The sequence below is a fragment of the Vulpes vulpes genome, chromosome 16, assembly GCF_048418805.1.
Source record: "Vulpes vulpes isolate BD-2025 chromosome 16, VulVul3, whole genome shotgun sequence".
Classification (NCBI taxonomy): domain Eukaryota; kingdom Metazoa; phylum Chordata; class Mammalia; order Carnivora; family Canidae; genus Vulpes; species Vulpes vulpes.
In genome coordinates, this window is record NC_132795.1 from 21,468,964 (window position 1) to 21,485,441 (window position 16,478).

General features: G+C 40.6%; 1 protein-coding gene across 22 annotated transcripts in view; it reads right to left on the minus strand.

Annotated features, from left to right (window-relative positions):
- Positions 1 to 16,478, minus strand: part of SPATS2L (spermatogenesis associated serine rich 2 like) — a 160,985-nt gene that overhangs the window by 65,495 nt on the left and 79,012 nt on the right. For all 22 annotated transcript variants that reach the window (XM_072741846.1, XM_026002590.2, XM_072741856.1 and 19 more), the window contains one exon: positions 14,416 to 14,476. In XM_072741846.1, coding sequence (XP_072597947.1) covers positions 14,416 to 14,454 — 39 coding nt within the window. In that variant the 5' untranslated portion in view covers positions 14,455 to 14,476. The remainder of the gene's footprint in view (positions 1 to 14,415; positions 14,477 to 16,478) is intronic.

Here is a 16,478-nt window from a genome sequence, read left to right on the forward strand (position 1 = left end):
TCAACGTCAGGGTGATGCAATGTGAAAAAGACCTGATCAGCTAAGTCTGAAGAGGAAAGGGGGCATGACCACGGAGTGCAAGCAGCTTCTAGAAGCTGGAAAAGGCAAGAAAACAAATTCTGCACCTAGAGCCTCTGGAGAGGAACACAGCTGTTGCTGACATCTTGATTTGAGCCCGGTGAGAACCCTCTGGACTTCTGATTTTCAGAAATGTAAGATAATCAATTTGTGTTGTTTAAAGCTACTAAATTTGTGGTGACTTGCTACAACGAAGGGAAACTAATACAGGGGAGCACAATTGAGGAGCAAAGGTCTGCTCCTTTCTTCTTCCTAATACAGGGATGACTTTCCCTGGCTTGCCAACTAACCTCTTTAAGAAAATGTCTACCGTCCAGGAATGATGCTTCCGGTCGGTTAGGCATCTGCCTTGGGCTCAGGTCATGATCTCGGGGTCCTGGGATGGAGCCCCGTGGTGGGCTCCCTGCTCAGCTGAGAGTCTGCTTCTCCTTCTGCCCCTGCTCCCCAACCTTTTGTGCTCTCTCTCGAATAAATAAATAAAATCTTTTAAAAGAAGATGCCTTTCAAAGGGCAGCATTCCCTACCACACACATGTATTTTGAGGGAATTCCAACTATTCATTCAAGCCAGATTTTGTAAGGTAAAGTGACATGAATCTGACACAATCTTTGCCCCCAGGAACTGACAAAACAGTGGGAAAATAAGGCAAAGTCATAAATTACAACCAGACAAAAGTCATTCTGACAATGAAATCCTCTCTGATTCACATGTTCTCTATGCTTCCTTTCACTACCCCTCACATGCTCCCTTTGCTTTTCGCCTGGACTCTGGAAAAAGCCTTCTGATGGAATTCTCTGGCTGGGTTTTTATGTCTCTCCAAACCATCTTAAAACAATCACTGCACAATTAGCCTCTCCAAAATGGGTGAGTATGTTTATCAGACTGAGGGAAGGAGCCGGCAATGAGATAGAATTTGAGCAGAGGAAAGACAGGAGATGAATTATGAAACAAAGCCCCAGAGGAAATGAAAGAAAACTGGTATCAAAATCCATGTGGGAAAGCAAGCTTTTGAAAGGAGGGGACAGTCTTCCCTCTCATTCTCAGAATTTTGAGAAAGAAGAGGAAGGAGGGTATAATACAAACTTGAGATTGTGAAGAGGAGAATGTAAGGAAATGATTTCCTGAGTGAATTTTACAGCTCGCTTCAGGGCTTAAATATTGGGAACAGGCCTAGAGCTGCCTCAGGGAAGGTGAGAGGAGTGGCCCTGATGAATGGAAGAATGAAGAGCAGGAGTGAGGGTCTCCACAAGTGCTGGACACAGAGTTGTCATGGTCTTCACAGCACTTCTCAGTAAGCCAGGAGCAGGAACAGAGAAAAGGAATGATTCAAGGTTACAGACCCTATGGAACATGGTGGTACATCTTAGGACTCCAGGATAGTGGGGCTGAGAATCATAAATGGAGCTGATGGAGGCTTCTGTGGTCTATGAAGGGGGGTGATGGAGTGAGAGAAGGGAGAGGCTGAGGGATGAGGGATCCTGTCCAGAACACAGAGCAGATGTCAAAGGGAGGGAGAGGATGGAGGATGAGAGAGGCCAATGATAAGAAGGATGTGGCCAGAGATGCGATGTTAGATACGCCAATCCTTGGTCCCAGTCTTCTGGGGTATAAATATAATCCTTTCCCTCCAGCCAGCCCTTCACTTTTTCTGAGGGATCAAAGTGTTCCCCAGAATGCCATCTTGTATGGAGTAAGTGTATTCTCTATGTATTCTCTTCAGCAGTTTGGGTTTTTGTTTTTGTTTTGTTTGTGCTTCCCAAGCTTTTACCACCGTGGTCCAGCATCTGACTGAAATGTGGTTCTAAATGAAGCACACTGCTCCAGGAGTGGCTGGACCAGAGCAGAGGACTGTGGGACCTGCAGCTGTCCTGGTTGGGCTCCATTTGTCCATTAAAGGAATCCAAGATGGCATTAGCACTTTTAGAAGTCACATCAATTACTGGCTGAAACGGAGCTTCCTTTGCAATGAACACACCGTGGACTGTTTCTTCGCCAAGTGTCCCCTGTCCTATACTTGTGCAGCAGCCAGAATGCAAGTGTAGGATTTTGCATTCATCTTTGTTAAGTTTCAATCTGTAAATTCTGACCCATCCCTCAAGCCAGCTGTTATCCCCTGGAACCTTGCTTTTGCCATCCCCCTGCCCAACCCCCACCCCCCCAAAAAAACAGAGAATGCATTAGCCGTTCCTTCTAACTTTGTATCGCTTTTAAAATCAGTTGATGTCTTCTATACCTTATCCCAATTGATTTGAAGCTTGGATGGGTCAGAGCCAAGTACAGAGGCCAGAGTATTACTACAAGAACTTCCTTCCGAGCTGATGTTCACCTCTTAACCCATGCTCATTTGCTTATTCATTCATTCAGTCACAATGTACAGACTATGCTAAAGGCTGGACTGTAGGTGGTGACGGACACACTCCCTGACCGGCTTTGGAGTTCACAGCGCAGGAAGGCAGGAAGGCAGGAAGGCGGATGCTTGAGGAATGCTACAGAAGGCATAGAGACTAGAGACGCTCTGGGTGCCATCACAAGGAAGCCTATCCTCATCTAGAGTCAGGGAGGCGCCATCTGAGCACTGAGGATGAAGGGTGATTAAGGCCACGAGGGACGGGGACGGGGAGAAATGGAGTGTTCCAAGAGGAGCACACAACATCTATTAACGGAGTGACTAGAAGCACATTCAAAGCTTCCGGACAGTGGGAGCATTGCCTGTTACAAGGAAGGGGACTTCAGCTGAAGCTGGATCGAAAAGGCATGGGGCAAAGATGTGTAGGGCTCTGTAAGCCATCTTCTCATTTTGAGCACGCTTCATCATTTTAAGGGCAAGCCACTGAATGGTTTACTCAGAAGAGGAGAGTGATATTTGCATATTCAAGAAGGTCACTGTTGTTTCCATTTGGGTGAGTGGGAGGAGGTCAAGTGGATGGCAGGATTCTGATGCAGTGTCCAGTGGACAGAAAATAGCCCAAGATTGGGCAGTTTATAGAGAATGACTCCCAAATTAGTCAGAAGAAGTGACTAATTTGTATTATGTAGCTGCAAGGAATGAGGAAGACAAAAGACAATGGGTGACCCAGGTTTCTGGCTTGACCATTTATGTGGAGAGTGGTGTCATTTGAGAGACAAGGAGCCCTGGGGGAGGTGCAGCACTCTACTTGAGGGGTTTGTGAGGTCTCTACATATGCAGATACCCAGAAAGCAGCTCAATCTCTGAATCTGCAGTTCCAAGGAAGAACCCAGCCAGGAAAAACAGATTTGGGCACCGTCTCGCCATCAAATAGCGATTCTCAGCCCTAGCTGCAAACTGGAATTGCCTGGTGAATTTTAAAAATATTCCTACACCTCTGACAATTAAATCTAGGCCTGGTCGTTGATTCTTTTTTTGTTTTCGTAAGTGATTCTAATGTCCATCCAGAAACTGAGAACCATGAATGAGAAACACAAGAGTAAGGGACAGTACGGAAGAGAAAGAGGATCGCGAAAGGCAGACCTCTTTTTAGGTGTAGACTGCTCACCTACCCACTAATTCACTTGTGTGTACCATCTAGTCATCTAGTCATTCTCCACTACTTACGCAACACCATAACTTCAAAAATATCAGTTCTGGTTTATGACAGTTTTACTTTTAGAGAGCGTACTCCAGATAGCTACTGCTTCATAAAAAGTCACCCCCAAACTTTGTGGTTTAAAACAACAATCAGGGACACCTGGGTGGCTCAGGAGTTTAGCGCCTGCCTTTGGCCCAGAGCCTGATCCTGGAGACCCGGGATCAAGTCCCACATCGGGCTCCCTGCATGGGGCCTGCTTCTCTCCTTCTGCCTGTGTCTCTGCCTCTCTCTCTGTGTCTTTCATGAATAAATAAATAAAGTCTTAAAGCAGCAACAACAACAATCAGTCTGTAATTTTTCAACATTTCTGTGGGCCAGGAATTTGGGAGTTCAGCTGCACAGGTCTGGCTTGGGTCTCTTGTGCAGACAGATGGAGGAGAGGGTATAGCCGGGCCGAGGGACGCAGGTATGGGTGGGATCTAGCCGGGCATCTCTCCTCTCTTTATGGAGCCTCAGGCATTCTCCATGTGGCCTCTCCTTATGGGCTAACCTGGGCTTCTGCACACCACGGTGGGAGTAGAATAATTCAGTTGTTTATATGGCAGCCCAGAGGACCAGCACAAGTGTTCCAATTGGTAAGAAAGATGCTGAATCACCCACTTTAGAAGTCACACGACGGTGTTATTTCCTTTCTACTGCCCTAGTCAACCAGTTCCAAAAACTTACCTAATTTTAGGGGGAGGGACACAGACCCCATCTCTCAATGGGAGAAATGTTGTTCCAGCCATTGAAGAATAGCACACAAGGGTTAAAAACAACCACCACCCAGACTTCTTTCCATCAATTCTAGGTCTACGCTTTGTCAAGTCACTTAACATCTGAAGGTGGGGGAGGGAGGCGAACTAACTGAACTGTTGTTATAATACTAAATGAAAACCAATAGCTTAAAGTTACATAACTTCTTTAATTCTTAGAAATGACCTGATGACTTGGAGAGCAAGAGATACTCATGTGGACTTTTCTCCTATCTAAAGAAATAGTGAAATTAAAATCCAATAACCAAAGTGTCTTAAATCTTTTAATTTCAGTCCATGATAAATTTTTCATAATTCAAATTCTGACCTTTAATCTGATACTTCCAGGTTTAAAAAATATATATCAAATGGCTGCTATTAGCAGCAGTGGTCCCTCTCATCCATATGGAGACGAGCAAAGAGCTTCATACACATTTCATTTTACCCATTTAGCTAGCATGGATTCAGTACATACCTGTGTGTTGCTGTAATTGGGCTTGACCCCTCATACTTTCCCAGAACTACCAGCTAGACTTGTACATAATTCAGACCAGGGCAAGCCCCTGGGTCCCCTGGAAGTGCTTCCAGCAGCCCGTTGCACCCACACAGTATTAGGACTTGAGTAAATACTCTGTCTGGCTACTTTCTCTGATGGATTCCACATTTCGACTTATTAGTGAGAAAAAAAAAAGGCAATGTTATTTTTTTCAAGGGATTTTGTCTTTGAGATTTTAATCAGAATGGAAAAGTAAGATGCTTTTAATTGATCTGCTTCTAACTTGGAATACTCAGTAAAAAGCTTTCCGCCTCTTCTTTGGAATTTAAGGTCTCCACTTGGGGGAAAAAGGGAATTATTAACGTCCACTCTCCCTCTGGGGTCCCCCCCCCGCCCCCGCTCATTCACAGAACTTTTCAGATAAAGAGTAACCAGGAAGATGTAAATCACGATTACCATTTAATCGATACCAGAATAAAGAAGTTAATTACCTGTTAGTCAATACCGGAATAAAGGAGTTAAGTTAATCTCTAAATTATATCACAACCTTGGATATTTTTTCACTGTGGTGTGAAGTAAGGAGACTGTCTAAACACCATGGAAACCAGGAACACTTGCTACGGGGGAAGTGTAGCTGTTCACCTTTATACTATGTTTTAATTCTAACAGGTTTGACAAATTCAAAACAGGCACACTGGTTTAAACATCCATAAATATTATCATCCGATTTTGTTTTCCTGATGATTTTATGCATTTGTTTGCTTTTCCTCTAAAGGCAGTAATAAAGAGTTAAAACTAGTTTGCATATTCAGTCTTGGTTGAATAGCTAAAATTACAATTTCAGCCAATAAAAAAGCCAAACATTAACAAATGTCCACTGATGGATACGTGGATAAAGAGATGTGGTATGTAAATAGGATGGAATACTCTTCAGCCTCAAAGAAAGAAGGAAACTTCCCGTCATATGTGACAACAAGGAGGAACTTTGAGGACATTCTGCTATGTGAAATAAGCCAGACAGAGGGTGAATACTGCATGATTCCACTCATCGGAGGTATCTAAATAGTCAAACTCATATGGAAGCAAAGAGTAAGAACAGGGGTTCCCAGAGCCTCGGGGAAAAGAAAATGGGAAGTTGCTTTTCAATGAGTACAAAGGTTCAGTGATGATGCAAGATGATTCAGTCCTAGGGATGTGCACTGGGCCTACGGTTAACAAACACATCGTACACTTAAAGAGAGGAGGTTTCATGTGAAATGTTCTTACCACAATAAAAGAAAAAACATTAACTTTAGCTTATGTAACTGATCCCCATCATCATTTCAGTACATTTTTATTGACAGTTATCTTCAAGGACTGAGAAGCAGAGTTCTTCTGAAGGGTCTATAGACAGGGTGACATCAGAAATGCCCTACCAATGAGCCACAAATGGACCTTAGAGCTGGTTTAATAAAATTTCTTTATTTTACAAGAAACTGAGTACAGGAAGGTTATGTCCTACATTTGAACTGAGGCAGCTAATTTGTTTCAGAGCCATGACTGCCTCCATGTTCTCTGACCCACGATGCAGTCCACTTTGATGGTCTTATAAAATACCTATAAGGTGGGAATGACTATGAACTTCTCCAACATTAGAGTTGGAAAGGGTTTTGGAAATCCTCTACATGAATTCTCTCATTTGGCAGATAAAGAAACTGAAGGCCAGAAAGGTTATACAATCTACCAAAGGACACACAGTTTTTCAGCAAAATTAACATGTTTTGTTTCTTTAAATGTGATTAGAAATAGAATACATTTTTAATAGAAAATATTATTATTTGCCAAAGAAGTTAAGGCTCCCTAATACCAGTGGCAGTATGGCTTAGCTTGCTAAGGGAGTAGGGGGATACTGGAGTTTGCATTTTAATTTACTAATTAACAGTGGTTCTCAAAGTTTTATTAACTCTTTACAATGAACATATAAATCTTATGCTTTTCTCTTATATGACTGAATTTAAATATACGTATTTCCATTTTTTTAAAATATAAAATGTTATACTCTTGAATTATTGTGGTGCTATGAAAATCTCTCACTGTGGGAAGCCACAACGGAACCCAAGCCACACTCCCCACAGGATACTCCCAGCCAGTGACTGTGGTGGCAGGTATTAGTGGAAACTCATTTCTAAGGGATGTGGGACTCGGTCAGTGGATTCTCTATCAGCAGAAATGTCCTTCAAACTGCACTGCAAGCTCACACTCTTCCTACCGGATTTTCCTTTTTTCTCCCTCTTCTTTCAAAGATGTCAGACCTGCATCGAAGTGTGTAGATGCTTCCTGCTTGCTCATGCTTCCTCTCCCTTCTCTTTTATAAGCACTCTGTCACTGGCCCTACCCCCAAGAAATCTCCTGCTCATCTAATTCCACACTGGCATCTGCTTCCTGGAGGACGCAAAGGAACACAAATATGCTTTTTCTAATTAGTCCTGTCTTTTCCCCACTGACATTCCAATGTTTGCCCCAAACCAGGGAGGCATGGTCCACTCCCTCCACCCTTCTTGGGGGTGGAGCTGAGAACCACCATTACAGAATCTTGGCTCATTTATTTAGCTAAATATTGATTAACAAATATTTTAGGGACATAAAGTCTATGATATTACTATTACAGGAGCCCCTGAGTACACAACTAAATTAAAAGTCCATTTGTGTTTGTAAGGAGCAAGTAATCAAGTTGTAGAGGAATGACTTCCAGAGAAAGAGTGGCTTCAATAACAGCATAAGCAGCACACTTTTAAGTGCTGAATCTATCTAATCTAATCTAATCTAATCTAACCTAATCCAACATATCTGGAGAGATTTTTAGTGCTCAAGGTCAGAAGAGAAGAAACCACTGTAGCCTTGTCATTTTTTAAAAATCCCTATCAATTGGATAATTTAATACGAAGGATCATTGTGAGAAACAGCTAGAATATTGGTGAAGTGCCCATAAATTCCAAGGGATTGCCAACAGAAGTAACTTTTTCCCTGCTGCCAAAGGTTTTTTTTTTTTTTTTTTTTTTTTTTTTTGCCAAAGGTTTTAATTTCTGGTGTGCCCTTGTATACTTTAGCATTAACCATCTATGTTACATATACCTCTCAGCCACAGTGCAAAAGGGGCTCCTTTCCCAGCAAAAGGCTGGAAGGAGGGGGGCAGGAGAAGCAGAACAGAAACACTGTGAATTCCAATCATGTAGCCTGGAAAAAGCAATGTGATGCTAATCCTGCAATAGTAAATTTCTTCTTATCCCCTGAAACTGATGCTGACATTTCCATTTATTCATTCAGTTCCTTTAGACTCCCTGTCAAATCTCTTCTAGTTGCCAAGCAACAATAACAGCAGTTCTGTACATAAGCATTAGGCAATAACTATTGTCAATGTTTCTCCTTTCTCTGAAAGGGAAATTTAATGACCCTTTCCTATGAGAAAATGATGACAAGAACCTGTCCATGTGAAACCTGGAAGCCGTTTGTGTGGTGTGTGTTTTTGCTGTTTGAATCCAAGGACTGGGCTCAACTGATTTACACATCCCTACAAAATCATGAAATTAAGATTTGCCCCAAAGCTGGCATGATTTGGTCTTTAAAAACAACTGTGTACCATGCACCTGAAACTGATATAACACCGTGTGTTAACTACACTGGAATTAAACAAACAAACACAACAGCCTATCATTAAAATTGTCCCACATCCTATGAAATGAGTTCTCTGTTAAATGAAGCTAATATCTTACAGATGCTTTGACCCTGCTAAAATTTCTTTAATCAAATGCTTAGGTTTTTCTGACCATACCCCATCCCACATAAAGAATTGAACGATCTTAAAAAAAAAAGACTTGAACTATATTTCAGTACGTTGTAAAACGTAGATCAAGGCAGTTAATAGGAAAAAAGAGACATAAAATGGGACATCTGCCCACCTGTTGAGGACAGACTTTAGGATACAGTTTATTTCGGTCATCTGTAGAAATGACCCCTCTCTGTCCTTATGGTGGACTAGAGGCTCTTCCCTCCTTTTCTTCCTTCTTCAATTTAATGACTCTCTATGATTATTGTTTACAGCCCAATTTACCTCTATAATGTTAAGAGCTCTCAAAGCTATTCACAATAAGTGGTACAGCTCAGCAAGGATATTCCAGACTAAGCTATTCTCCATTGCCATATCATTCTGTTTTCCAGCCTCACTTATTTTTTGTGAGGCTCAGCAATAGCTATAAAATGTTTGTTTGAAAAAGTCAAGTCCAGTTTTATATTCATTTTCTCATTTGGGCTTTTTTATTTATTTTTTTCTAATCTTGGTTCTGTGTAAATTTGTATTTTGAGTTCTAAACAAGAATGCTAATTAGAGCTCCTTTTCCATTTTTTATGTTATAAAATGAAAACAGATGAGCTCCCCCAAGATCTTTTAGAGTTTAAGAGCTCATACACTCAATTTATTATTGTATTTGCTGACTTGTTAGGTGGTATTATTACCATGTCCAATCTACAGATTAGGAAACGAGGCCCAGAAAAGTTAGGTGACTTGATAATCTCTGCCTCTGTCTCTAAACTCCATGACCTTACCTCACTGGAGATCACGTCCCAAGCATACACGGTTCCCTAAGGTTGCTTGGGGATCACTCTTTGTTGGAATGAGTTATCAGTCCATTACTGGACAGTCAGTAAATATTATTTTGTAATCCCATTTTATAAGCAAGGATTCCCCTCTGGTTTCCATCCCCAAATTGTATTGCTGAATTATAGTCTATTTAAACTGATTTATAATAATGCATGAAAATATCTGACTAGAAATTTTATTTTGTCTTTGCCAGTTCTAATCATTTTTTTTAGTTGAGAATTACATATAAAATTTTATTAATCAATTTAGCTTGACAATCAAGTATTTCACATGAGAAATAATATAATGATCACTACTGAGCCTCTTTCCTAATTCATCCATGAGTTTCTAGTACTGAACTCCTTAAAAAATATGTCATTTAGAAGAGTTGTAAAAAGCGAAGATGTCCCAAATATAAGGTCCCTGATTAGCATAAAGATTTTGTTCTGGTATTCTTTCCTTAACAAAGTGAGATGTGGAATTCTTCTTCTTCTTCTTCCTCATCTTCTTCTACTTTTTGTACATCAGGCTGACTAGTTTTATTCACCAAAGGACCTCATCTGTTATGGTGAAACCTATCTGAGGCCACCTGTATTTGATAACTATCTTATAAAGATGCTGCATTTTTTGTGCAAAGCCACCGTCAACCTAAGTAACCCTACTTTCTGTTTTAAGAAGCAATTCAAGGCTTGCTTTATCTCATAGCAAAGAGGGTACTAAAATAAGATGACAATTCCATTAACCTATATTTTAGTTTTTAAGAAGGCTCCAGATTTCGCAAAATTTTGTGAATGGGACATATAGTCTCTAAAGAACTTCATTATTCAAGTAGGGATGTTCGATTCATTCATTTTCCATTCATTTATACAATTGTATTTGGGGGTCAACTATGTGTTAAGTCCCAGAATATGAAGATAAGAGAGGCCCAATCCCATCCCCCAAGAAGCACAAAGCCTTGCTTGCTGAGAAGACAACTAACAATCACAATCTGAATAATGGTTTTGATCAGAAAGCAGCCACTCAAAGGAGAACAAGAGGATAGAGAATTCAAATGGGGCAGGAGGGAAGACAAGGGAGACATTCCCCTGAAAGAGCTCCTGAAAGGGAGGTGAGTGAGGGCCAGGTTCCTGAGGAGGACACCATATAGAGGAGACCACCTTTGCAAAGGCCCCCAGGCAGGAACATTCAAGGTCAGGATAGTGGTGCTGAAGGGGGCATGTGGGTAAATGGCAATAAACAAGGTGTAAAAGACAACAGGGTCAGATCTCAGAGGATGTAGGTCACACTAAGGAGACTGAACTTTTGAGTCAATGATAACTTTGATTTTAAATCCTTATAATCCGATAATATAATGATAGTTTAAAATAAAACAGCCACAGAGAGCGTCAATTACAAATTTCAGTTGTCTTGGATATTAAACCTTCAATTGTTAGTTTCTCCTTTGGACTAAAAGCTTCCCGAGGACAGAAATGATTTCTTCACCAAGCACCTACTCCTTTTTGATTAATCCAACAGGGGGATCCACTAGAGGTAACTACTGTACTCATTTCATCACAAGGCTTTTTTTTTTTTTTTAAGGCTTTTGTTAAGTATTAATTTCCCACAGTGCTTGGCTAGGTTTTTATAAGAATACTGCATAGATCCATTCTCAGGTCTGTAAAAGCTTATAATTGATAATTTAAGACATAACAGTTGTTATTATTCTTAATTTTCAAAACTAAAATGTCATTGCTCATGTGACAGATTGAAAAACAAACTAATCATAAAAAGGCCATAAAAGCTAATAACTAAAGGAAATACATGTACTAAAATAAATCAATGTAAAATTATAAATGATCAGAATTTTCTGTTGTTTATGATGATTTATTTTATTGAGTTGAGAAATCTATTAACCTTTTGGTATAGGAAGATGGAATTTACTAATTGAGTTAGAGGAGCTCTACTTTCATTGTCATGCAGATTGATAATATTTACAACTTAAGCGTCACCCTCTTTCAAAATAATGCCAGCATTTTGATAAGTTACTGAAGTGTGATGGCAGAAACACCATCTCCTGTTAATCTTCGTGCACATATGTTCCATTGATCATGACAAGTGGATGAATGTGACGCCTAAGCCAATACATGGAGCATTCACACTGAACCTCTGTGGTCTGGGCGCTGACAGATGAGCCTCCTTCCCCTTACTGGCTGGATGCCACCTCTGTTTTGAATAAGACACTCTTTCTGCTGAGCCTACCATATTGGTCTGTCCAACTAGCCATGTTTTACAAAGAATCGATTACTATGACTCTGATTCTTTAAAGTGCTTTTCCTTCCCATAATCCAACTTCAGGAGCTGTCCAATCTATTCATCAACAGACATTTGGAAAGGGGCCAATCTTGGGTCAGCATGGTGGTGCCAGACCCAACTTCTCAAACTGGGAAACACAGTCTCACCTAAGACTATGACTGTGAGTCAGGAAGAATGTGAAGTCATGATGTAAAAGAGGCACATCTTTCTGCTATTGTTTGCTCAATGCTTAATAAGTAAACATAATTTTGTATTAACATAATATATGGAATATCTTATAGAATATAGTAACTAAAAAATTTGTATTAATTTCTAAGATAACACGAAAGACTTCAAATAAATTGTATGATGTAGAAAATGGTTTTGGCCATCTTCTCAGAGACCTGGGGTCACAAGTGTGTTCTTTTGTGTCCTGGGGGTACTTTGGTGGAAAACTCTGGGAAGCAGAAATGCAGAGGAAAGGAAATAGGCTTTAGAACCAGACACAGGTGAGTTTGAATCCCTCCCTGCTCCTCCACATTTCCTGAGAGTCTGACTTTGACCAAGTCACTATACTGTAAACTTCCGTGTCCTCAGCATGTTATTTAATACGAAGATCTGTAAAATAGGTAGCATAGTAGTTGACAGAGCCAGGGTGAGCTCTAAAAAAATATCACACAGGTCAGGCTCCTGCTTAAAAACTTTCAGCATCTACTTTTGCCCTTTGAATAAAGCCCTACATGGCTATTTCAGATCCTAAACCTTTTGGGGCACAGGCCCTCTTTGGCAGTCTGGTGAAGTTTTAAATAAAATACATATGATTATAAAGGAAACCACCATTCACACTGAAATAAAGTTGAAATTTAAAAAGTCATGCTACAGTAATATCTGTGCTCCTCTATTAACATCGAATAACACAACGCAGCAGAAGTTCCAGTAACTACAGTAGTTTTGAAGTGGTCATGAACAAACGACATTTCAGGACATCTGTAACGAGTGTAATTTGATATGAAGGTATCTGTGACCTCTAGTTGTGAAAGTCGCAGATACTCCTGCTGCAACCGTGGGTTTCTTCCTTTGCCTGCATTCATGATCGCAGGAGATGCTATATTTCATTTAGATGTGAGTGAAGTTGAAAATGTGTTTTTTCTCATGCAAGTCTGTGGAACCCTGGACTCCACCCACGGATCCTGTGGAGGTCCAGCAACACAGGAGAAGAGCCAACACTACCAACACTGGATCCTGCCATGCTCACTGATCTCATCCCCCCTCGCCATCCCTCTGTCGGACACTCTGGCAACAGTGACCACTTGGCCTCCAAACACATTCAAATTATCCCACCTCCAGGCTCTTGCTTTTCTATCTGTTCTGTCTCTGGATCTTTGCATGGTGTTTCTTTCCTGTTGTCTTCATCTCAGCCCAAGTGTCCCCTCCTCTGCCGAGGGCTGCCTTGACCAACCCCATCTTAAAGACCCCCTCCCCAGGCCAGCCTCATCACACCACTGTCTGAAATGACTATATGCATTTATACGTTCTCAGTACGGACTCTGTTTCTCTGCCCTAAAAAGCAAGCTCCATGGTAGCAGGAACCTCACCTACATGTTCAGTGCCATAATCCCAGCATCTAGAACAGTGTCTGCCACAAAGGAGGAGTTCAACACTTCTTTGTCAAATGAAAGGGAAAAAGTCAGGACTCCACAAATGTTACTTCTCTAACCCTTCACTCTGTGTTTCAGGTACTGTGAGGATACAAACACATGAAAGACAAACTCCTGCCCTCAAGTAGTTCACAATCTAGCGGAGGATGGGAGTTGGCCCTGTGGAAGGTGGAGAGACCTTCCCACTCTGCCATACAACCACAGACAAATCTCTTGTAGTGCCTCAGTCTCCACGGTGCCAGATAAATGGCTTGGACAAATTTGTCTCCATGGTCTCATATGGTCTACGGTTTATGATCATTAAGTGCTAATAGTGCACGGTAGCATATATAAGTGAGGGGTTTTGACCCTAACAGTGAGGAACCTTCACAGAGAAGGACAAGACATGGGAGGGCTTTGAAGTATAATCAGCCCCCAACAAATAATGAGAAGGGGGAGATTTTCAGAGTCATGAACTCCCTGCATTGAAAGAAACATTATAGGTTATCCAGCATAACCACTAGGTAATGCTGTGGACATCTCTATATGAGGCTATTCTGGAGATGTGACATAATACCCTAGCCTTCAGATGTAACCCAGCATGGTGGTTAAGAGTATGAGCTGTAGGATGGCACTGCCTGGATTCAAATCCCAGCTCTGTAGCTTACTAGCTATGTGAACTTAGGCTAATTACTTAACTTTTTGATATCTCAGTTCTTCTCTCTATAAAATGAGAATAACAACACTATTAACTTCATGGAGTTATGGTCAAGATTAAGTGAGAAAATGAAAGTAATATGCTTAACACACAATGAGTAAATGCTTCTTATGATTCTTTCTGTTGGGTGGTTTTCTAGTTGTCAAATGTACTGTATATCCCCTAAAACCATTTTTCCCTTCTTCCATTGTAACTGAGTTTTTACCAGCTAGAGACTACACAGTTTGGAGTTTCTATAACTAATTTATAACTGTATCGTACCTTTTCCTTGACATTCACATGTGTATTGAGTTCAGCCATTTTGCTTCTAGTGGAATAAGCCCTATAAAAAAGGAAAAAAAGATTAAAGTTTTAAAATTGATTTCTCAATGTGTTATTTTCATGCTCTCTCCCAACACAGTAAACAATTTCATTCAGTCATAATCATAAATACCATTTTAGAATATAAAAATATTTTAAAGCTAAGCATTTGTCTTAGATATGTTCTAAAAACATGTTATGATAACTCTAGAAGGCAATGTAAAATTTTTTATTCATACTGTATTGACATGAAAAATGACAAGGACAGATGGGTGTGCACCCAAACCGTGTTTATTAAGTAAAAGAAAGGTGGTCAAGAACAGTGAGAGGAGGGAGAGCATACCTATTTTAACAGAGCATTGTCATCCCAATCCTTGCTGTCCCAAAGTTTTTATTAGCCTCTAGTTAATAAAACAAACATTTACTGAGTCTTTCCTGCATATACATAACTATACGAAAGCACTCAAGGAAGAAAACAGGAGAAATGATTCCAAATTTAAACATAAGAAACACTGTACATAACAGTTTTAAAAGATTTTATTTATTTGAGGGAGATAGAGAGAGCACACGCAGCAGAGAGACGCAGAGGGAGAAGCAGGGACCTGGATGCAGGCCTCCATCCCAGAACCCTGGGATCATGACCTGAGCAGAATGGAAGATGCTTAACTGACGGAGCCACTCAGGTGCCCCATGTACTAAGTTTTTAAACTGGCTTTTTCACTTATCAACATATGAACATCCTTCCAGATAAATGCATACACACACACACACACACACATATATATATGACTTCACCATAATTTTAATGACCATAAATTCATGATCTCTATCAAATGGAGTCTTAAAATTGCCCACAATCTTTCTGTTTCCTTAAATTCTTTAGGGTTTCCAACTCTGGAGCCCAAACTTCTTTGTGAAATGACCCACTCAGGAAAGATCTGTACTCTTAATAAGAATCGGTGGTGTTTTCTTTCTTTTCATCTGGTCTAAATCTTTCACCATTACTATGGAAGACAGGACTTAAGCCTTTAATAGTCTCAATCTCTTTTTGAAATAGAGCATAAATGACTTCAGTGGGCAAACAGATTGGCTCAAATTAGCAGCAGGATAGGCCAAGATATCGTTATACTCCCTATTTGCATGATTAATGCTTTTTGTCAATCAAGAACCACTGAAACTCTATCTTACATTCTTTTTTGATTCAGGCTACAATGAGTGTATCTAGAGTTGATACATTTCGGGGACAACTTGCAATAAGTCTCTGATTTCTCCTCACCATTTCCTTTTAAACCTAGGTCTTTTTTTTTAAAATTTTTATTTATTTATGATAGTCACACAGAGAGAGAGAGAGAGGCAGAGACACAGGCAGAGGGAGAAGCAGGCTCCATGCACCGGGAGCCCAACGTGGGATTTGATCCCGGGTCTCCAGGATCACACCCTGGGCCAAAGGCAGGTGCCAAACCGCTGCGCCACCCAGGGATCCCCTAAACCTAGGTCTTAAATAAGTTAAATAAAACATAAATTCAGATCCATTATCTTTTGTTCATTTAGGATGAAAGCTTGGCAATATGTATTCTTTACTCTATTACCACTCAAATAGGAATCCACATACATATATTATTACATATTATCAGATATTATAAACAGTAAGATTTCATGTTAATAAGTTTCCAAATGATAATGCCACTAACACATGCATTTGGGCACACTAGCATGAGAGACTCTGTGAACTCAATCTCCAGTAAGACAGCTCCTTCTCATATTGGGCTGCAATGAGTGTCCATCCCATTGAATACAGTTCCCATTTACATAACTGACTGCAAATTCTATATCCTCTGATTTGGCATATGGAAGAAAGCAAATAATACTAGCTGGGGGGTTCCTGGGGGGCAAAGTTCAGTTAAAGGGCCCACTCTTGGGCTTCAGCTCAGATCCTGATCTTAGAATCCTGAGATCAAGTCCTGAGTCTGGATCTGTGCTCAGTGGGGAGTCTGCTTGAGATTCTCTTTCTCTCCCTCTGCCCC